Raw genomic sequence first — 22,915 nt, forward strand, 5'->3', positions numbered from 1 at the left:
ACAAAACATATAAAAACAAACATTGCTCACTTGTTTCAAAACATTCATGGGTATGAAGTACATAAGTACATCATTCATAGCAATTATTATTTTATATAACATCATTGGCATATATGATGATGTGTTTTTTAAATCAGTGGGATTTGCTTCTGGATAAATAAGCGTTAGATTGCACACTGCAATATTAACATAAATCAGTGTTAAATTTGAAAGATGGGAATGTAAAGCTTAACAATATGAACCATTGTTTTGTCAAAAATATCTTTAATAAAAGGCAACACAAGTTCTCTTACAGCATACATTACAGGCCAATCACCAAAGTGGCATCTTTATTCAACAAGATATAGTACAAAATGAATCTGTACATTTCTCTATTAACAGAATTTGTTTACAGCTATATTACACTTTTCCAGCCTTTATACTGCATCATCTTAAATACAAAAGAAAATTTACAAAACCCCTTATACATACTTAGTGACTTACCCTTTTGCCAATGTAGGTCAACCCACGTCAGACACAGTTTTAACTTCCCCTCTGCAAATGCATTCATTCAAAGCATGCCAATTCTTTGAAAGGAATGAGGGAATTCAGTTGTGCTCTGTTTAAAATATTAAAAGACTAGAAGGGTCTGACACATGGGGGTCTTTACAAATAGCAAGCAGAGTATTTTGGCCTGAGTCCAGCCTCAGCCAGCCAGGACTTGCAGTATGTTTCTATCAATATTCATTTGCAATAAAGCCTTGTGTCCAGACAGATGCACAGAGATTCCACTCGTATCAATTCACCCATTCACACCAGGGATCTGTGGCCTGGAGGTACATGGCTTTAATATAATAATGTTGTATGTGCAAGCGCTTGCACTGCTTGAAACCTTATGTTGAAAAATTGGATCTAACAGTGATGGCTACCTTTAGTCTGAGTGCTGTACATTTGGTTTCTTAAAATGCAGAAAAACTTACTTTCAGGTCTCAAACCACTATTAAGGAACATAATTGATACACTGGAACACATTCTTAAAGATCAACATTCATCCAAGATATTAGTTAAAAAGAATGAAGTATTTTCTTATGGAGAGCCACATTACAGATTCTAGATTAAGATGCATTTATGATATTACAGAGGGGAGGAATGTAGATCCTAGCAGCCTCACAGATGTGGTAAAACATATGCCATAATTTCAAATATTGTTGACTAAATCCTCAAAAACTGTCCCTTATTTTTATGCAAATCTCAGAACAAATGTTTGCATACATATGCATAGCATGTTAATGCAACTAACAATCTGAACTATAATATTCAAACAGTATCTAATTTTATTCCCCAAAACATTCTTCTGATAATATTTATCACATTTGGTAAAGTAAGATTTTTTTTTTTAAAAAAAGGTTGGGTAAGAAATAAAGAACTTTAAACAGAACTTTAATGCCTGCAATAAAGCAACTTTATGTTCTAATCCTCCTTGGCCAGCTGTAGCCATGTTGTTTTTATAGAAACCACCTTTACATTCCAGTAAATATAGAAGAATGCCTTCCAATTATAACAATTTGAATTCAAACATTTGATCCCTGTCAACTAGCCTATTTAGATTAAGTTTAATTCACCCTCCTTCAGAGAGTAAGTGGGTTGCTTACTAAACTCTATTCCATATTAAAATTTAAAAATTAAAGTCTTTTCCCTAGCACCAACAGAACTTAAGTACTTTTATTCTGGTAGTGTTCATTTTAATTAAAATAAATGGTAAAAGTTCAATTTAGGATAGAACAGAATGATCAAAGATACTATAGTCTAGGCAGATAACCTAGAAGATTTAGTCATTCTTAAATCCCTGAGTTAGCTTGATGTTTTTCTTAGTTATATAAAACCTAAATCAGTATTTTTATATAGATGAGGCAACGCTAAAAAACAGGAAGCACATGTATTGCTTATCTTGACTTTTGAAAGCAGAAAGTTAAAAGGGAGTAAAATGTAATTCATTTATGTATTATCTTGAAGTGCTAGATGCAGGAATGGATACTACATCAGATGAAGTTTAAGCATATAGAATCCATCATTATATTCTTCTAATTAAGGAGCACAAATAATACCCACAGTAGCAATTAAAAGTAATATCAGAGGGGAAAGGCCTCGGAAATGTTTTAATAGTTTTGAAGAATTACTAGTTATATTTCAGAAAAAGTAGTTTCAGTATAATAATTTAGATTTCATTTATGTTAATATACATTTCTGGAGTTCACCACATAAAGGTTTGTACACATTACACGCATGTACACAAAGGGCAGACCATTACTCAAACTAAGGACTTGAACATTATTTTTCCATTTGCACCTTTTATTGGAGAAGAGGCAAGCTTTTCTGAGATTTACTGAAATAGCTAATTAAGCTTTCTTTCCCACATACAATTTTTTTTAAAAAAACTGCAGCCTAAATACAGGATTTCAAAATTAATGTTTCTCTTTTGAGTTTTGGACATCTTGTATTCATTGCAAGAGATTTTCATCTTATCCAATGTGTACAATTGGAAGAAAAGCTCTATCTACATGGCTACCTGTCTTAGTAATACTGCTGTTAAAACACAACATGCCTTGCTGTTAGAACTACTTCCTGTAGATACAAATAATCTTGTTCAAAAACATCCTTGTATTTCAGATTCATACAAAGACAATCTCTCTTTCTCTACTTTCATTACAAGGAGACTCTTCTTGTTCTAATCATGTGTTCTAAGTTAATATGAGAGATCCTATTGATACATAGAGAATTTGCATACTTCCTAAATGCACTTAATGAGGTTTAGATTCCAGAGAACAGCATTTAATTATATTTCTTTCAAGGGTACTCACAGGTTATATAATGATGCACTAGAAACATCTACATTTGCCATGGTAGCAAAGGGTATTTTTTTTTTAAATTAGGTCTTCAGCCAATATATGTTGTGTTTTTTCTTTGTGTAGTACTTTAAAATCTTCATAAATTAATATTACAGCAAAAATATATCATAGTTATTTTCATGACATAGCAAGGGAAATTTGGGGATTAGATTTTCTATTGTAACTCATATGACTCATCTCATTGTTTTGGAGATTTCCATGCTTCAACCCTGGCCAAGTGCTCCATTCTCATTTTGCAAAAGCTTAAAAATCACATGCATTCTACCCAGAGCATAGCTGGCATAGGGGACTGGCACTGTCAGACTGGCAAGCTCATAATTGTAAGGCTGTTATAAAGCAACACCATTAGAATAGTCTACTATATGCATATACACTGACTTGTTCTCCAAGTGCCATGTGCAACATAAAATTAGAGTGGATATTTTAAAGAGAAATGTAGATAGCAGTTATATTAAGAACTCTTAATTGCACAATCTTCTATCCAAAATAAGTCTGACTCATAAAAATGTATTATGATGGACTGAAAAGCAAACCAACATTACCCAATGAGAACACACTTCAGAAAAAAACATTGCAATAAAGAGCTCTTCTGAAGTTGATTAACACTGGTTCTTTTTTCAGCCCACTGCTTGGATAATCTTGGCATATTTGTGAAACAATAAAAAAGGAAGACTAAACAAGCTGCCTTGTATACTTGGGAAAAGATACACAAGTCAGATTCTTGAATGTGCATAATTCAAGCAAGTCTGAATGCTAGACAAAGTATGGAGGTTTCATCTTATTTAAATAGTCATTTCACAAGTGTAAGTCATATTTTAACCCTGATCTTTAGGAAGAGTAGCCCATAAATATGTATCTGTTTATGACTGGTAAATCTAGATTAAAGCATCCAGACACTCATGGCTGACACTACTACAGAGGTTTAAGATGGTTTTAAAACAATTGGGAGAACCATAAAGTAAAATCCAGTTTATCACAGCGGCAAACATACTTGGAAAAGATTACAGCCTTTTACTTAAAAGAGCACAAGGTCCGATATTCTCATATTCAACCTCATAATATTTTTCTTTTTGAACTATCAAAGGACAGTTGAAAAGGGCACTGAATGAACTAAATATAGTAGGCATCACTTTTGAAGTAGCACATTCCTTTTTCACAAAATCTATTTTGTTATTCCATTGGCACTGAAATAACATTCAGCTCCATCTCAAAAAAAGATGCATATCCCTGAAAAAATGGATAATTCTTAACTGCTTTCTCAATTCAACACTTTCTGAATCTTGTGTGCATGTGGCTATTTGATCTGTTGTCAAAAGATCGCAAAAACAGTCCCAGCTGGAAATTCCAGTTCACTCCATTGAGTCTCCAGCTGCTACTCCTGGGGTGGCTGCTGTTCTGGAGCAGGTTCTTGAGGAGGTACCGCTGGTCGTGGCCCCACAGGCCTTGGGAATGCTTGATGCTGCCTCTGCCTGTAAGCAATTACTGTGCCCAAAAGTAAAGCAATGATGGTCATGAGGTAAAGGTCCCACTCAGGTCCCAAGAGTTGATCCATGTCCAGGTGTGAGAATATCTCTTTGATCTAAACAAAACATACCAGGGAGGGGGAACAATTAATGCTCAGTAGTGTAACCACAATGCTTCTGAAATTCAGTTTGGTCTGACTGATACCCAGAATGCTTTGATTGTTCTGGGTTTGAAATGAAACAAAATCTGAAGGAGCTGAGGTTTGTGCACATGGCCTCCTCTTCTCTACACAGCAGCTGCCATAAACAGAATATCCCTAGTCTTCCCAGTGTCTCTTCAACCTTCCCCTCAACTGCCACCATGGCTGATGGGTTGGCCTGCACATCTGTTCCTTCCACTGAGCACTAAGGAACAAGCTCCCACTGTGACATATTCCACTGGCCTGCCTGCTCATCTTCCCCTCCCTCCCTTCCACTGATGTACATGTATGTGTGAAACCAGCTGTTTGGTGCACAGAACAATTTGTGCCTGGGATGGCTGGCACATTACTGTAATCTAGGGTGATCCAGTACTGTTTATCTCTACAGCAGTTTACCGTACTGGAGTCTGAGACTTATGGAACAAGAGGCAATAAACACTATGGTCCAGGAATGGAATACTGTACATTCTTGTCATGGAACTTCCCTTGTTCCCTCCTTCCTTCTAAGGTAGGTATTATTCTTACTCCTGCATATTAAGTGATCCCTGACCTTGCAGTCACACATAAGCTCTTGAAATCTATTAGCACTTCATTTATCCCTGATCTTTGACATCACAGCAAACAGCAGCAACGTAAAACCCTGTTTATTTACTGCAATTGATAACTGACACCTTCCTAATAGCAGGAGTGCTCCATTGTATCTATAAAACCATTCTCACACTGCCTTACGGGAAATAAATCTCTCGAGTTTTTGGATGAAAGTACAGTGTCACACTATATTTCAGATTCCAGTTTCACAACTATCATGACTACTATTCTATGTGATTAGAATGAAGAATGTAAGAGGGTCTTTAAGAGAGTGACAGTAGTGCTCTGGGCCCATAAGAATTGAAATTCCCCATAGCCAAGCTGCAGTTTTAGCCTAAAAAAAAGTGACATCTATGCTGCACAAGCTCAGTGTTCACCAATCTAATAGCTTTACAGTTTAAGAATCCTATAGGTAAACCTAGAGGATAAGTTGGAATGAATATATTCTGAGGCTGGACCATTTCCGCAACATTTGAAATAGCATGTTTGGGTATTAGAAAAGTTCCTCACATGGATAGTAACAAGGACAGCCCGTTTTGTGCAGTACAGGTAATCCTCGGTTAAGGACCACTTATTCAGTGACTGTTTGAAGTTACGACAGCATTGGACAAGTGGTACTTATGACCAGTCCTCAAAGTTCCAGTTGTCCCAGCACCCCCGCAGTCATGTGATCGTGATCTGGGCGCTTGGCAACTGGCTTGCACTTAGGATGGTTGCAGCGTCCTGCAGTCAAGGGATCGCCATTTCCGACCTTCCCTGCTGGCTTCCCAAAAGCAAAATCAATGGGAAAGCCAGCAGGGAAGGTTGCAAGTCGCACCTGCAAATCGCTCGCACTCCCACAGTTTTTGTCCCGAGGAGCCCGTCTATCAAGTACAAGATCCTGGGGATCTCATACTCTGTAGCACTTGAGTGCCTACGGTACCCCCTACCCATTTCAGTCATCTGTGCACCCTCCCTCACTCAGCAACAGCAACCCTTGGCCCCACTGCATTTGTGTGGTACCATGGCAGCTGCCTGTATACCCATCCTCACCTGGCAGCAGCCAGCCCCAGCCCAGACACGCTGCAGCAGCCACTTACCTGCCCACCGGCTGGCTTGCAACTGCCTGTGATTTGCAACTTTCTTTCGGCTTCCCAATTGACTTTACTTGTTGGAAGTTGGCAGGAACTTGCAAGGAGGTCCTCACTTAACGACCCGCAATGCTTTCTTAATGACGGCAATGGAGACTGCTGTTGCTAAGCAATGCAGGCGCATGGCATCATGCTTTATGACTGCATTGCTTAGTGATGGAAATTCTGGTCCCAATTACCATTGTTAAGTGAGGACCACTTGTATTTCTCTTTCTCCGGTAGGGGTGAAATGTCAAAAGCATTACATTTGACCAAGAAATACAGATATTTTGCACCATTGTCATAGAAATGGAATGGAAATAAAACTGAAAACATTTTCTCAGCCAAATCCTAAAAACTGTTCTACCTTAAAGACCAATTTCATATGTATACACATTCATCGACCCATCAAAGCTAATCACATGAAAGAAAAGTTATAATCATGAATGCACCACTATGTAGATTACCTTCAATGACATTATTTTCTTCATCATTACTTACATTGGTTTCTTGTACATACTGGAAGGCATAAATAATTCCTAACTTGCAGAGTGCAAGGAAGACAGGAACCTGAGCATCTGGACTAGCATCAGCTGCCATGTCATAGAAGCGTTTTGCAAGGTGAATGTCCTGCAACATGTACAATACACTAAATTGGCAAAAGCAGAGCTAACCTGATCATATGAATATTGTACAGAAAATCTCTCTTCCTCCTTTGGTGTATTTATCTCACAAGAATTACTGAAATGAGTGAGTTGATAACGGGATAAAATTTGATACTGTTCATTAATAATGCTTAAGACAGAATAATAAAAGGTTAATAAGAACTTTGGAACTTATGGTTTTAAATATTTGTACCTATGCCACTAGTTTTTGGCTGTTATTACCATTTTGCATTACACTAAAACTGTTTTTATTAATCGTGACAGTCTCTATTCAGAGAGTAGTGGAATAATTTGATTATTTTGGTGAAATGTCTGAAATGATCACTTGTAGGGTCTTCTGAAACTAGACTGAAAGCCACCTGTTGTTTAATTCTGGTTTAAAGTATACTCTTCTTTAAAGGCAGAAGATTCTGACAGTCTTTTGAGATATATGCTCATGTTCTTGCAAAGCTATGGGAATAACTACACACTTGCTTACCTGCTTAATCCCAAGTCCTTTTTCATGCATGTATCCTAGGTTGAACATGGCTTGGGCACTGTGCTGTTGCTCTGTTGCCAGGCGGTAATGAATAAATGCAGTTTCATAATCAACTTCGGTGCCAAAGCCATAGAAATGGTAATCTCCAAGTTTTAGTCTAGCAACAGTGTAACCTATCACAAAAATAAACTCTATGAAAGGACTTGTGAGTAATACTACCTAGACCTTTCCGTTCATTTCAAGATGCTCTAATTAATGTGGAAAGAATTGATTTGCACTGCAGACAGAATTTGTATCTGCCTCCAACTTATTATGCAAAATGCAGTTTCTCAGTTGTATCACTTCAGAAAGGATGTTTTCAATCCAAGTAAACTAAGATAGCTAGTGCAGCAAGCATTCGGATGCAGAAGCCAGGCTCTGGTTCCCCAAATCTGTCAACTATATGCATAGTTGAGATGCATTTTTCTATTTAAAAAAATCTGGCACATTACTATTCAAGATCTGCTTTCAGCTGTTAAACAAGTACTGCCACAACTCCCTAGTATGATCAAACATCTTCTGCAACAACTACTTCCCAGCTATTGCTAGGAAACTGGACTAAATTCTTTTATGACTGACCTTGTGAGGCTGCTCTGTTCCAGTGTAATAAGGCTCTGGGATAGGTTTCATTCTCTTCTATTATGCTGGCCTCTTCTGTAGTGTGGGAAGAAAAGGTGAGAGAGTAAAGGCCCAAATGATTTCTTTTCCTGACATTTGGTATTAATCACATGTTCCATTTCGCTGTTCCTCCACTGAGCAACACAGGAATAGAGATGAGCAGAGCTACTTGAATGCAGAATCAATACCCATGTTTGCAATTGTATTCATCACCTGAGGAGTCATGGTAGTTACTGGACTCCACAAAGTCAAACGTCCAGTAAAGTCAGAGCTCACCAGCTCTGTCTCAGATGCATGGACAGAGGATTATTATGGCAAAAGACCAAAAACACAAAATACTACTAAAAGTAATAGGCACAAGGTACATAACCTGAAGTCTTGGATGCGGCAAGCAGAAACCTCTAGACATTGTTATATATTAAAAAGAATAGCATTGCAGAAGGGGAAATTATTAAACATGTCACTGGAGAGTAATCTTGTTAAGTATATGTGTCAGCTCCTATATTAACCAGGAGGTTTTGTGCTAAATATCCTTCTAAGCCTTCTCCTGGCTACTCTATTGTTGCATTTCATTTTATTCATTATTGCTTTCTTATATTTTATTATCATTTATAATTGCTTAGTTTAATTTTAGTGTGTTTTGGGGGGGTGGTATGTCAGATTCCCTGATTAAAGGTTTCACAGAAACCCTTATCAGGACATCTCCCATTGTGTTGTTCTCGCAGGTTGCTGGATGAGGAGGAGGTGGAAGGGGGCTTGCGAAGCTGGAATGTAAGGCTGTTTTGGCTATACGCACATCAAGGACGGGAGATTGAGATACGGTAGAAATGCCATCTGGTTGGGAGGGGGAGTGACACGTTTCATGGGAAAGGGAACCAACTAAGGGAATGTAGTTCAAAGTAGGTTTTGGCGGGAAGTCTTTATTCGCAGCTTGCCTTCTGTACCATTCATTACGCTTCCATAAACCAGTTCAAAGAGCTCCCGTTTCTTGACTGTGTGTGTGAATGCCTGAATGAGCAGGTGCTGACAATATGTAATTCTAATTAAGTAGTAAGGGAAATAAATGAAATCCAATTTGGTTTCTGACTTCACCTTGAGGTCTCAACTGCCATTTAAAGGTGACAACCTTCAGCTTGGGAAAAATTGTGCATCCTGAATTTTAGGCAGAAATTTTATGGAATGTGTAAAAAAACCAAACTGCCATCCAGAAAATATTGTTTTGGGCACATCTGAACTACACACTGGGTTTAAATAGGAATAGCCCTCTTTTCTACTCCAGAGGATATACAGAAATGCTTGGACCCTTATACCAACAGTTTGGATTGCTACTGTTGTCTATGAGCTTGATTTATATTAGCATTGCCTCACTCGTACAAGTCATGCAAATAATTTGTATCTCCACTGAAGAGATATATTGAAATTTCAGGTTATAAGATTAACTTCCATAAATTGAATAGGATATAAAGAATTTAGAAGCTGATGCAATAGAAACCTACAATATTAGATAACTGGCTAAACAATCAATATATTTGTAAAGATGAAATTATCTAGGCTGCTTCAATTTGACATAAAGGAATGTGTTTACTGAAGTTCAATATTGCTGATATCTTACACTACCATATCCTACCTGTAACATGCAAACATATTTTAAAACTTTTGCTGCATGTAGGATAGTAGGTACTAATAAGCAAAGAACAGAGGAGATGAACTCCAAAATGGTGGTACAATAGACTCTCAGTTAACCAGCACCCATGGATAAATGCCGGATAAATGTAGTTTCTGGTTGCTTGAGAGTTACTATTAAACCCTAATACCCACTAGATGACAGCAGAGAGATACAGATTTTTTTGCCGGTTACTTGAGAGTGCTGGTCTTTTTTTTTCTGGTTGCTTGAGAGTGCCGTTTTTTTTCCTGGTTCGATTTTTGTGCTGGTCGCTTGAGTTCCTGTTAACTGAGAGTCTAGGTAAAGGTAAAGGTTTCCCTCGACGTAAAGTCCAGTCGTGTCCGACTCTAGGGGGCGGTGCTCATCTCCGTTTCTAAGCCTTGGAGCCGGCGTTGTCATAGACACTTCCGGGTCATGTGGCCAGCATGACGACACGGAACGCCGTTACCTTCCCGCCGAAGCGGTACCTATTGATCTACTCACATTTGCATGTTTTCCAACTGCTAGGTGAGCAGGAGCTGGGACGAGCAACGGGAGCTCACCCCGCCGCGCGGTTTCGAACCACCGACCTTCCGATCGGCAGCTCAGCGGTTTAACCCGCAGCGCCACCGCGTCCCTAACTGAGAGTCTACTGTATGTTAATTAGCGGCTCAATGTGTTTTGGATGAAGCCTTTTATTAAAGGGATAAACAGAAAATTTACATTGGCTGAATTAGCTCAAGAGAATTTGCTGCCTGTTGGCAATGTTAAACATCACCTGCTATTTATTTCACATTTTTTCAACTATCCAGTTATTCAGTACTGGGAAGGAATATTGGTAACTGAACAAACTGTTGGCTATTCTTTGACTAGCAAGTTCCCAAAATATTATTCAATATTATTAAAATATAACAGAACTGAATTTAGAATTAGTAATTAATGTATTAACATCAGTTATTATACACACACACACAGTTCAAAAAGGAAATAAAAATGAATGCTTTCATTTTGAAATGGCATTTAAATAGAATTTTTCACTTGTGTCTAAGATTGTTAATTGAGGAATCAGAGGGAAAAAAACAGAGAAACCTCTAAGTAAACTCTGTTTAGAGTTCTAGAATACCAATTTCAGGATACTATTGAATTTATTTTTTTTTAATTTTTGATGTGATTACAACTCCTGCATGAATTTATACTTCATTCAAAATTTGTATGAATATTAAACTGATACATCATGTGTATTTTGTATATAACCGAGAGCCAGTTTACTTTAGAGGTTAAGGTGCCAGCCTAGAAACCAGGAGACTGAGAGCTCTAGTCCCACCTTAAGCATGAAAGCCAGCTGGGTGACTTTGGGCCAGTCCCTCTCTCTCAGCCCAACTCACCTCACAGGGTTGTTGTTGTGGTGAAAATAGGAGGAAGAAGGAGTATTAGGTATGTTCCCCACCCTGAGTTTTATATGAAAAAAAAGGCAGGATAAATACACATCCACACACATATATACGCACATACATACACACTTACAGAAACAGTTAAGCAAAAGGAAGAACTGGATGCTGAAAATTATCACTAAGTTGTACCAAAACCAGTAATACAAGCAGCTGTTTAATCCTTACTTTGATCAAGAATGAAGGCAGCATTGCTTTGTGCAACCTCATAGCCTTGTTCTGCCAAAAGGAGATACTGAACAACTGCAGAATTTGTACTGCCATCTTTATAGCTGTTGTAAGCAGTCATAAGCCTCTCAGACCAACGGCCCCGTTCACATACATTCTTAAATAGCTACAGGAAAAAAATAAACAATTTTAGTTTCTTTAATTAGCTATTTAAAAATATATTCTGGTAGAAACAATTAAGTTGTTCATAGGTCCTGCACAGACATTCAACAGTGATAGAAGGATGAATAAGAGCAATCAAGCATTAGATAAAAGGATTAACAAACCTGTTCAGGAACTCACTCAAAAGCACAAACTCCTCACAAATCCTATTTTTAAAGGTTCTAGATTACATTAAATGTTATAGCATTGAACTATTTCCATCAAGCTCCACAATTTCATTCTTGAGAATCTACCAAACCTCCAGGTTTTGGTGCATAAGGAGAAAGAGCAAACAAATTTCATCAGCAGATACTGCTGCTTTAGTAAGCTAATTCTGTTGATCAAATTTCTCTTAGAAATCATCTTTACATGAAACTCTACAGGAAAAATGCTTAACTTGGATTCAATCATGTTTATAAATGGGCTCAAATTTAAGGCTTCTGTTATCCAAATAGATGACTTCACCCTTGAAACACTAGCAAACTGCATTTTTCATATTTATAAAAAGTCAAGCCCTGCATTTCATTTGAGTATATTCCAATTAACATATTTTCACAGCAATATTAATTATTTAAAACATTTCAATGCCACTGTATTTATGCCCCCCCCAAAAGATGACCCACCTTAACACAGCATTCAGAACTTCATTAAAACCAGTGCAACACTATGTACTGATTGTCTCTGCACTTAGGAAAATAATTTTTACCTCAACTGCAGTATGACAGGACCGCATTACTCCAGTGCCAGTAGCGTGCATCTGTGCTAAATTATAGAAGGCCAGAATGTGGCCCCCTTGAGAAGCCAGATTAAAAAATTTATAGGCTTGCTTATAGTCTCTCTTGACTCCAATGCCATCTACAAATAGAGAAGAATTAGCAGAAATAACTGAATTGATGTCATTTGATCTATACACTCTCTACATTTGATTAATGCCACTATTTCACTTAGTTGTCAATACGATTCACCAGTTCAGTCTGAATTGTGAAATTAAAATACACAATTCTAAATTAACATATGAACCGTTCAGTCTCCTAGCATTTAGAGTAGTGAGTTCAGTGCAAAACTGAAATCTTGCCTTCAGCTTCACACATTATGTTGTCTGACCTAACATACAGCCCAACTTAAAAGAGCTCAGCCTCCCGATCAGCCTCCTGCTCAATATAATCAAAAGCAGAAAAAATAAGACTTTGGGTCACCATATAAAACAACATGTCATGTTAATTCCAGTCTATGAAAATATGAATAGTGGCTTCCATTTGCTTTAAAATAGCTTTCCTGGGCTATTTATGAATGAATTTTATTCTTTTTAATATCTTTAATTACCTTCACAATCTGTCCAAAGAGCTTCAGTTTATTAGGCAGTTTAGAAATAAAATAATACATAATAACCCACAACTAACCATTGACTTTTATATTTACTTCTCCTCTGGCTATGGAACAGAGATCACCCTAGTCTGTTATTTAAAATTATTTTGGCACGAGTATATGTTACAAAGATCAAGAATACATGGGAAAAAGAAACTGATACAACAATGACACTTTTTAAAATGACATGCTTTAAAGGTTAATATACCCTAATTTATGGCCTATTTTTATGACATGAAAATTACAAAACAAATGTTTTATCCTTAAAAAGGAAAACCAAAGTCTCAATTATTTCTAACCTCTCCCTATAAGACAATGGCATATATAGCCCCAAAATGTAGATTCTGAATATCAGAAAAGTCTCTTACTGTAGTACATAGAGCCCAGCTGAAGTTGCCCATCGACCCATCCTTGCTCTGCTGCCTTCTGGAAATATTTCAAGGCCAGCTCATAATTCTAAAAGGGGACATAGATGATGGAGGGTCAGTCAGGATTACTAAAATTCTACACAATCTAGAGTGCAGTCCTAAAACTCTTTTATTACTTTTTAATGTGAATACAGATAATGATTCTGAGAGATAAAGAGAAAAATGTGAATCTGAATGGGGACTTAAGCATTCCACAGCTTTCAAGGCTTTCTATTTGCTTGTCCTGCTTTTTTCTTACCCCTTTCATTTGATCCCATGATGTTCATTCCTGCAACTCCGCCACCCTCAAACATCCAAAATGTTCTTGGATTTACTTCTTCATTGCTACCTCTTATTCTTGAAACTGTCTTCCAGGACATTTGTACCTTCTAAAAGTACACTTTTTCTAATTTCCGTTTTTGATGTACTTGTCCTCTTTTACCCACTTAAGTCCAATGCAAAGGGCTGTATAAACAATACAATTCTAATATTGCAAATCAAATTTATCCATTTATTTTACAAAGAACCAGCTCTTTCTTATAAAATTATTATTGCCGTTATCTTAAGCAGACTTACCACTGGAACACCTCTTCCATATAAATAAGCCATTCCCAGACCACTCTGTCCTACCGGATTGCCCTGAAATACAAAGCAATGATGTGATTAAAAATCTAACTCAAAACTTATAAATTGTAGAGACAGTATGGGAAGCAAATATTCCAATCCTGAAATGATGTTTTTAAGGACAAAACAAAACTATCATGTTCCCTAGGTTTTATTTTAATGTATGCTTGTTAGACTGGCTACCCGCCCCTGCAAACACTTGAAAATAATCAGGCTACATGTATGAATTATATTGCATATGACAAATGACAAACACCACCAAGTGGTCACATCTGTCTTACAAATATAAGTAGTAGTTATGGGAAGACAGCATGAAAAGCCAGTTAACTAGCTTACTAATTAAAGTGAGAGGGTCATAAATGGAGAAAACTGCACATCTGTAATTTATGAAAAATGCATTTTTTCTGTTTAGATTCTCTGAATTAATTTATCAGAAACAACTATTTTTCTCAAAAGCAAATACATATGTATTTGTTGAGTGTGTAGAACACTTCATTTTAGAATGATTGGCTTCCAGAGATACAGCTGTATACATAGGAGTTCTTGTAACCTAAATTTCAATAACATACCATGTCAGCAGCTTTCTTAAAATACTGAAGGGCCGTTTCATTGCTTTGAGGTACAATATCACTTCCTTCTGAATACATCTAGAAAAACAAAATGTAACAGTAAGTTATTTATGAACAAGACTCTAATTTAGAAAAAAAAATCTTTATTCTTTGTCATAAGATCTGTCCCAGAATGCAGAACTTTTCTTTTAAATGTAGTGAGGTTAATAAATAAAAATCATAATAATTTCATTTAAAGTTGCTTAAATGTAAAATAATTTTGCAGTAAGATGTTTACTTTGTTTTAGTTGATCAATGCATGTATCATAACAGGATCTTAGAAGGAACATCCTTCCTCTGAGAGAGAAAATAGCATATTGTCCTTTCTGCCAAGGTTCCTTCTGGTTTGATCTGATGGGGGCATCCAATAATGGGCTAGCTCCCCCTATTGTTCTGGGAAGCAAGACTTGCATGATCCAGATTTGCCTCTTGGATTGGTTTTGCTTGTCTGGCTACTTTTATTCTGTGATAGAGGAAGAAACAGGTATAGCTTGAAGGCTCCATTAAAGAAGAAAGGGAAGGGAGAAAAATCCCCTTCCAACCTGTGCCTCACAAACTAGAGTGCATATATTGATAGAGGCTTTCTTGCAGCTCTTAAAGGTCAGCCAGCCACTGATATATTAAGCTGTAGTTCTGAACATCTGTTACATCAACCTAATAGAATTCTACAATAAATGTGCAATATTCCTCTCAGTTTAGTATGAGAAAGTATCCAACAATAGGATGTAGCTAATCTCAACTCTAGGGAGGTAGCTGAAACTACTGAGGAGGAAAGTACATGGTAGAGCATTCTTTCAGAGACTTCCTCCCAGAAAATTGTCTAATTAATTGTCCCTGTTTACAAAGAAGTTTGATGTGACTTATTTGACAGACCTATACAATAAATTCTGAAGGTGTGCCAGAAACCTTCAAAGATTGAACTTATAGAGACAGTAGACAGTATGGTAGAGAGTATCTATCATAATAGGTCCATAAATAGCCCCTATAGCTTAACTTGGAAGTCTTTTTCTAAATAAAGTAATCCTCTAAAATAAATGAATAAAAAGTGTATCAGAGTCATTAAAGGAAGGTGAGCTTAGCAGCCCCTCCCCATGATGGCTGTTTTAGAAAAGTTAGTATCTAGAGGTTTGAACACCTTCAATCGGTTTAGAAGATGACATCACTAATCCTGAAAAGTTAAACAGGGTCAGTCCTAATTAATACTTGGAAGAGAGACTGCCAGGAAACATGAGGGCTGCAGGCAACTTTGGGAAGTATAACCAAAAACAAAAACAAAAACACAAGATCCCAGAAGGCAGTTGTGAACCATTTCTGTATTGTTGCCAAGACAACGAATTGATGGAGTCTATGAAGTTGCTACAATGTCTATGAAGTTGCAATGCTTGACATGAAGGTAACTTTAGTTCAAGGCTTCAGTTTCTAAAAGGTATTATACACTGGTCAGAAGCAATAACGTACTAATATTCCATCTCAATCTGAGAGCCTAGATTATGTAGGGAAAATGGAGAAAAGGTAAGAGGTAAAAGACTGGTTCCCCTATTTCACACTCCCAATACACAAATGCATACATAAAATGGTGAATGTGGGTTAAGTGCAGAAATCTACTGTATAAGGATAGGTTTTGTCTATTATATCTGAAGTTTGCTAAACTGAAGTCCAGGGCTTACTATAATTTACTTTTGAGGAGAGATCTTGACTGTCACATAATTTATGTGCCCCCCTAATCTTACGGCTTACAAGTTTGATCCCAGAGGAAGCTGGAATCTTGGGTAGCCGGCTCAGGTCGACTCAGCCTTCCGTCCTTCCGAGGTTGGTAAAATGAGTACCCAGCTTGCTGGGGAAGGTGACAACTGGGGAAGGCAATGGCAAACCACCCCGCTATAGTCTGCCAAGAAAACATCTAGAAAGCAGCGTCCCCCCAAAGGGTCAGACATGACTCGGTGCTTGCAGAGGGGACCTTTCACTTTCAACCTTACGGCAGCTATATTGTCAGGATATATAGGATTTGTAATTGTTTTAGTTTGTCTTATTTGTCTTATTTTCTACAGCAAGTAAACCCTCTGACTACAGTAGTAATCAAAAATAATTTCCAAATACACAGCTCAGAGTCTGTGTGCCTTACCTTCCCCAAAAATGCCATTGCATGTGAGTTGCCAGCATTAGCTGCTTGGTTGAAGTATTCAAAAGCTCTCTGGAGGATGAAAAGGGAATGAATGAATGAATGAATGAATGAATGAAACCACAACTACTTTTAATACATCTGCCCTTCATTCAAGTTTCAGTTTAAAATTCTGAATTATGAATATGACCAAATACACAAACCAGTTTTATGTAAGTGAGTATGATACTGAAATATGCAAGTTCAACAATTATTTCACTTTCTTGAATAATACTAGGGAAATATCATTTATTTGATAGCATATGTCATACCCTTGTTTATTTGGAAGCAAGTCCCACTGTGCTATATGGTGCTTAATTCCAAGTAGTCATAGGATTGCATCTTCAATGCACAATTTTTGATCCATCAAAAACATGTCACTTGGAAATAAACAAGACTTTTTTCTTCTTTTTTTACTACCGAGTGTATTTCTGCATGATCATACAGCCCCAGCTTCTTCACCTAGATTTCCAGGGTACCCAGCTGTTGCCAAACTTGTTGTGTTTATAATTAACCTCTGTGTTGACTGACAAGGAGCAGTTGTAAACTATAACAAAAATTTTATAATAGACCCTGGGTTCCAGCTTAGAATCATCAATGGCATCACCAGAAGAAAAGAAATAGTGGTGAAGATGTGGCTGGGATAAACCACATTTTTTAGGGGTGAACATGAGAAATATCTTCCTTTTTAATTAACTAAAGGGTATAAATACTTATTAGGGCTATTGCACCCTTTTACATCATGATTTTATGAACCCTGGATATCAGCTTAGTAGAGTAGGAGGCCTGGCCCACACAATACGACAATGAAGAATAAAGTTTTGAGGTGGAAGAAGGGATTATTCTATTTCAAATTGCAGATGGAGGTACAATTTTTAAATGTTCTTCAATATAAAGAGTTCCCCATTGGTACACTAGCACTGCAATGGGAAAGAAAAATGACAAGAAGCTGTTTGCTCTATTACTTTTGCTAATTAATAGTAAATTTATATTAAGTTTTAATATGATTGTCATGTTAAACAATATACTTAATGTTATCATCTTAGAACTGTCTTTTTTAAAAAAAAAAACTTGTTTTATTTAGTTCCATTACTGTGATTTGGAATTTTACATGAAAAATAGCACATATTTTGAATGTAGTACTCTACTGTATGTATAAATTTAGACCATGCCTTCTTATTTATTACCAAAGTTGAATTAAACAATTTTTCTTGCATGAACTGGTCATCTTGAATTCCTAGCAGCACTATTAATGCCATTTGCTGCTCCTTCAAGCAAGTGAGCAGTATCTTCTACCTTTCTACATAAACTTTTCAACATAGGTCCATGCAGAACAAGTTGCAACAAGCAAGATGGGATGTATTTATGAGTTGCAGTAAATGCATGCAGCCCAATGTCAGATATGAGCTGTATAACACAAGGTATTTGTAATTAACTGGAATTTGGCTCCTTGGGTATTGACTACCCTAAACATTGAAATTCTTCCTAGACTTCTACTGTTATGCTAATAGGACATACAGCTCTTGCAGTAAATAGAAGGCTTTTCAATTCCAATTTCATTTTACATTTTAAATGCATCAACATTTTATGTTCCTGAAACTGTACCTGATGATTTTGCTCTACTCCTCTTCCTCCATGCAGGTGCAACTGCCCAAGCCCTACCTGCAATAGTAATTGAAGCATGTTACTTAATTTCCTATAAAGCAAGTGTACTGAGAAGAAAAACAGTATTAGAATGCACAAACATGCAACCTACACATCAACAGGTCAAAGAAATATTTTAAAGAAAAATTACCCTGCTTCATTAAAAAAAAAAGTAACTTCACCTCAGAATTGACAAGAAACTAGTGACATCTACAAGCAATCCACGCTAGGTTTTGTAGAAAACAATGGGAACAGGGCTTTGACAGAGTCAGGTGGCAAATAAATGTAATAAATATCAGCCTGGGCTCTACCTTTTCAGATTGCAAACGGGGCTGTGCAGTTTCTAAGGAAAAAGGGTGCTTTGGATCACATGAGAGTGCTCATGAGGCCCTTGTCACCAAATGCATCTTTTTCCTGAATTGTACTACAGCTGCAGCAGACAGCCACATGATTTGGAGAAAAGACACAGCTGCTTTAAGTTGCCAAAAGGTACTACATGAAACTCTCCTGTGTAATGAAGGACACTTTTCCCCTCAGATCCAAAGTGCAGGACAGCCATGCACCCACATGAAATTACTCCCTGCATACTGAGAACTAGTCAGGGAGAAAAGATTTTGCTCTCATTTGTCCCAAACATCTAGGTTTCTGCTGAGTAACATTCATTTACACGAGCTCTTTGTAATAATCCAAAACAGTAAAAGATGGGCACAGGTTAATCATTAATGAGAACAAGGCAACAATCTGCACTCCAAAAGTAATGACACGCTGCTGAGCTATTACCAAATCTTGACTGTTACTGAAACTATTGACTAATAACGTTTGGTAAGGTATTGCTCATTACAATGTTCTGACATATTTATTTGAAGACCACAGCTTGGCTTGCATAAAAAAATGCCATGCATCCACTGCTCACTGTATTAAGTTTCTGGAAAAAGAATGCATATTTTAAGTGCAAACTAAATAAAAACGATGCACGGAAGTACTCATGGCATTTTGTGGAAAGAAAAAAAACCCAGTTTTTACATAAAATTAGACTCTGTCATGTTTTGAAAATGTAGTATACTCTACAACCCACCAAACTGCCTTTTTTTTTTTTAAACCTTGGGGGAGTTTGCATTCTTTAAGAAAAAAGCTCCTTTGAAAGCTCACAGTGTTACACTGTACATACTTAAAGAGTATAGTTCAGTATTCTCTAACTAATCCTCTGGTACTGTCTCTGGTTTGAGTGACAAATTACATACTTTCCTAGGAAGTCAGCACTTTCACATTTAAGTTCTTTAAGGCAAATATTATCAGGACCTGATGATTTATTTATAGTCTATCAAGATAGCCTAGAATATCTTCTCTTATAACCAGAATTTGCTTTACAGCAATTGTTTCCTTCCCTGAGAAAGTTAATATACACTCAGGCATGACTCCTGTATCTTCTTTTGTAAAGACAAAAACAAAGAATTCATTCAGTTCTGCTGCAACTTTATATTCTTTTGAGCATCCCATGCAATCCTTTGCCATCAAATGGCCCACCACTACTCAGTCTGGTTTTCTACTTCAAATATATGTAAAGAAGTTCTAATTGCTTCTTTTTTCCTTTGCATTTGTTACTATCACCTAATTCGTTTCTGCCAAGAGTTTGCATTCCTTTGTGTTCTCCTTTTCAAGACAGACTTTTCTTTTCCGGAGGAAACCTTAGCTTTTATAGCTTCCTGAACCCTACTAGAGAGTTCTTCTGGCCTCTTCCTGGATTTGGATTTTCTTTCACTCTAAATACATTCTAGCTAAGCATACATTACTGTTGTTTTACTTAACCTATTAATAGGTGGCCCTTTTGACTTTTCCAATCACTTTTGTCACAGCCCCTTTATTTTGAAAAGTTTCCTTCTTTATAATCAAATTTGTGTAGGACTGTGTTGGCAGTTTCCCATTTGCATCTATCTGAAACAGAAAAGCATTACTATCCTTGTTTCTTATTGGTTCCACAGCAGTTACATCTTAAAAGACATGGGGGAATTAAGCTCGTCTGTGTTTGCAGTGATCAAATCATCCACAACCAAAAGCCCTCCACTACCGAGGACCATCCTTGCCAAGTGAGGATGTGGGTCTGTCACCTAAAGACAGGATCATTACTACAGGAACATGTTCCTTATCCTAGAATAACATCCCCCTTCTTGAAGATCTTCCGTCTTCCCTGACAGCAGAAGAACTGTTATCCTGGGAGTGGGATGAAACTATCACTGCCCAGAACAACTTCCCTGCATAAAGTTCTGGCTCTCTAAGCATCTCCAGTTCAGCCACCTTGATTTCAAGGGAACAAACTTGTTTGGTGAGAGCCAAGAGTACCTTGCAGCAAGCAAAGCCTATGACATGCCCAACAGGCAATATGTTCATACATTTAGCCCTCTATGCAATGAACAGGAAAGCAACCTTCTACCTGCTGGCTTTCTACCTTCACACTAGTTTTTGTTGGTAACTTGCTATCCTTCCTTGGGAACTGTATGACCCAAAAGATAGCCCCTAAGTTATATATTTCAGAGCTCTGGTTCTTCACAGAGTTATTAAATTCACTTTGATGGTTAGTCTCTGGAGGTGGGGACTCAGTGTGCTCCTCCTTACTATCTTCCCTTGCACTCCCATATTTGCTGCTTCTCCTGTTGGACTGCTCTGGCTGTAAGCTTCCAACTGCCTCTTCTGTTTCCAGACAGTGCTATCTGAGACTATGCTGCAAGGTGAAGAATGCACCTCCGCCCAGTAGCTAATCAGTAAGTCAGCTGCAACTGTAAGCCCCTCACCTCAGACAGTTCAGCAAGTAAGCAAGCAAGCAAACACAACTAAACTCAGCTGAGAAAACAACACATAGTTAATTAGTCAAACGAGTCTCCCTCAGTGAAGCTATTCAATTCCAAAATTCCCTGTTACTGTTTGGTCCCTTGTTTACTCAGTCTGAATGGAGCTCCCTAACTAACTCTTCCCTTTCCCATTCTAGTTTGGCAGTGAATTTACCTGTGCTTGAACATCTCCCTTTTCAGCTAAGAATTGGTAATATTGTATTAAATCTTCCTCCAACATTCCACTTGCCATCCCTGGATTTTCTACTTCATCTGGCAGACGAATTCTTTGAACCACCGTGCCTCCTGTCAGAGAGATATCACTGGCCACTAGAGAGGAAGAACAGGGCAAAAACATTTAATTTTATTCTTATTATACATTGCCAGAAAGAGACAAATGCTTATATAAGGAACCATTCCAGCCAGTACAAGGGCTAGTGCATGCAGTACTTTTCATCCACTGAATAACTAAAAGAAACCTGCACCTATTCTAAATTCCCTTTAAATAAGTGACACAGATGTATTTATGAACAATCTTAAAATGTCTTTCATTGTATCAAATGAACCTGCAAAATATACAGAAGTTGTTACAATGTGAAAAGTAACAGGAAATAGAGCACTGTCTTATTAAGACATTTCCTTATAAGAGACTTGGAGCCCCCCAAGATTACCTCCAAATTATGGATCCCCTCTACAAAGAAAAATGTTCTAACCCTGGGCTTTGTAGGTTAAATTTATAGAGAAGAGGGTAAAAAAAAAGACACATCACCTCTAGTTAATAAGTATGAAGAGGTTCTGGATTGCTTTTTTTTTCTTTTTACAAATATTTGAGTTGCCAGCTAGGGTCCATTAGCAACTCTCTGACAAGAGGGTTAAACAGAATCAATCAGTACAAGCAAGGACAATACCCTGAATTCCAGAAATAAGAGGTAAACCTGAAACATCTAATTAAGATAACATTGTACTACAGAAAAGGCATTCATTGTATGCTTGTAATTATATTATTTTTTATGGAAAACTAAACAATAGCACAATTCTGTTTGCATAAGATTTTCTCCATCTCTCCCTCAAATGTCATCCCAATGTTCCAGAGCAAATTTTTGCCATGCAAGGGACACTGAAACATTGTCCTTTCTAGATCCTAGGACAAAAGCTGTTATATCAGTTGAAAACAGACATCGCATTCCAAGGTTTGCTTTCAGCATTAGCTGTTCCATATAATCTATAAAACCAACGTTTATATTTAAAGGGAATGAGCTACTCCAGCTTAGTGACACAAAACTCTCTAGCGCACAAGTCAGCTAATGGAAACATAAAGCTCTATCTATCTTTCTATCCATGTATACACACACACATACCATGGTTGGCTACTAGGCGGTAATGTGTAAGTGCAGATTCACAGCTCTGAAGGACACCTATTCCAGCCCAGTACCGATAGCCCTGGAAAGAAGCAACTACCGTTATTAAGCAAAAACTGCTATCTTATATTTGAAATTATTCAAGACAGATGCAATGTGATTTCATGAAAGTATTGGCAACCTCTTCTATATCAAATGGAATGCAATCAATAAAAACAACAAAACTGAGCAATTCCAAAATGTAATACATAAAATTACAATTATAATATTCCTCTTTTAAAGCAAATTAATAATACTACATTTATCTCCTCAGGATAAATCTCTCTGTGTTCAACAAGATAAACCCTCATAAGTACAAAACACACTCATAGAGCCTGAGAGGCAAGAATGTTATCAATATTTTGCTGTTTTATGTCACCACTTGT

The 22,915-nt window shown here is 37.2% G+C and overlaps 1 protein-coding gene across 1 annotated transcript in view; it reads right to left on the minus strand.

The window, feature by feature from the left end:
- Positions 1–297: 297 nt before the first annotated feature.
- Positions 298–22,915, minus strand: part of SEL1L (SEL1L adaptor subunit of SYVN1 ubiquitin ligase) — a 43,437-nt gene continuing 20,819 nt past the window's right edge. Inside the window, exons 9-21 of the mRNA XM_063290188.1 lie at positions 22,491–22,572; positions 21,308–21,462; positions 18,272–18,328; positions 16,631–16,699; positions 14,470–14,547; positions 13,853–13,915; positions 13,238–13,325; positions 12,211–12,359; positions 11,304–11,469; positions 8,007–8,081; positions 7,389–7,561; positions 6,747–6,875; positions 298–4,464 (exon numbers count right to left, since the gene is read on the minus strand). Coding sequence (XP_063146258.1) covers positions 4,258–4,464; positions 6,747–6,875; positions 7,389–7,561; positions 8,007–8,081; positions 11,304–11,469; positions 12,211–12,359; positions 13,238–13,325; positions 13,853–13,915; positions 14,470–14,547; positions 16,631–16,699; positions 18,272–18,328; positions 21,308–21,462; positions 22,491–22,572 — 1,491 coding nt within the window. The 3' untranslated portion in view covers positions 298–4,257. The remainder of the gene's footprint in view (positions 4,465–6,746; positions 6,876–7,388; positions 7,562–8,006; positions 8,082–11,303; positions 11,470–12,210; positions 12,360–13,237; positions 13,326–13,852; positions 13,916–14,469; positions 14,548–16,630; positions 16,700–18,271; positions 18,329–21,307; positions 21,463–22,490; positions 22,573–22,915) is intronic.

The sequence above is a fragment of the Candoia aspera genome, chromosome 1 (assembly GCF_035149785.1).
Source record: "Candoia aspera isolate rCanAsp1 chromosome 1, rCanAsp1.hap2, whole genome shotgun sequence".
Classification (NCBI taxonomy): Eukaryota; Metazoa; Chordata; class Lepidosauria; order Squamata; family Boidae; genus Candoia; species Candoia aspera.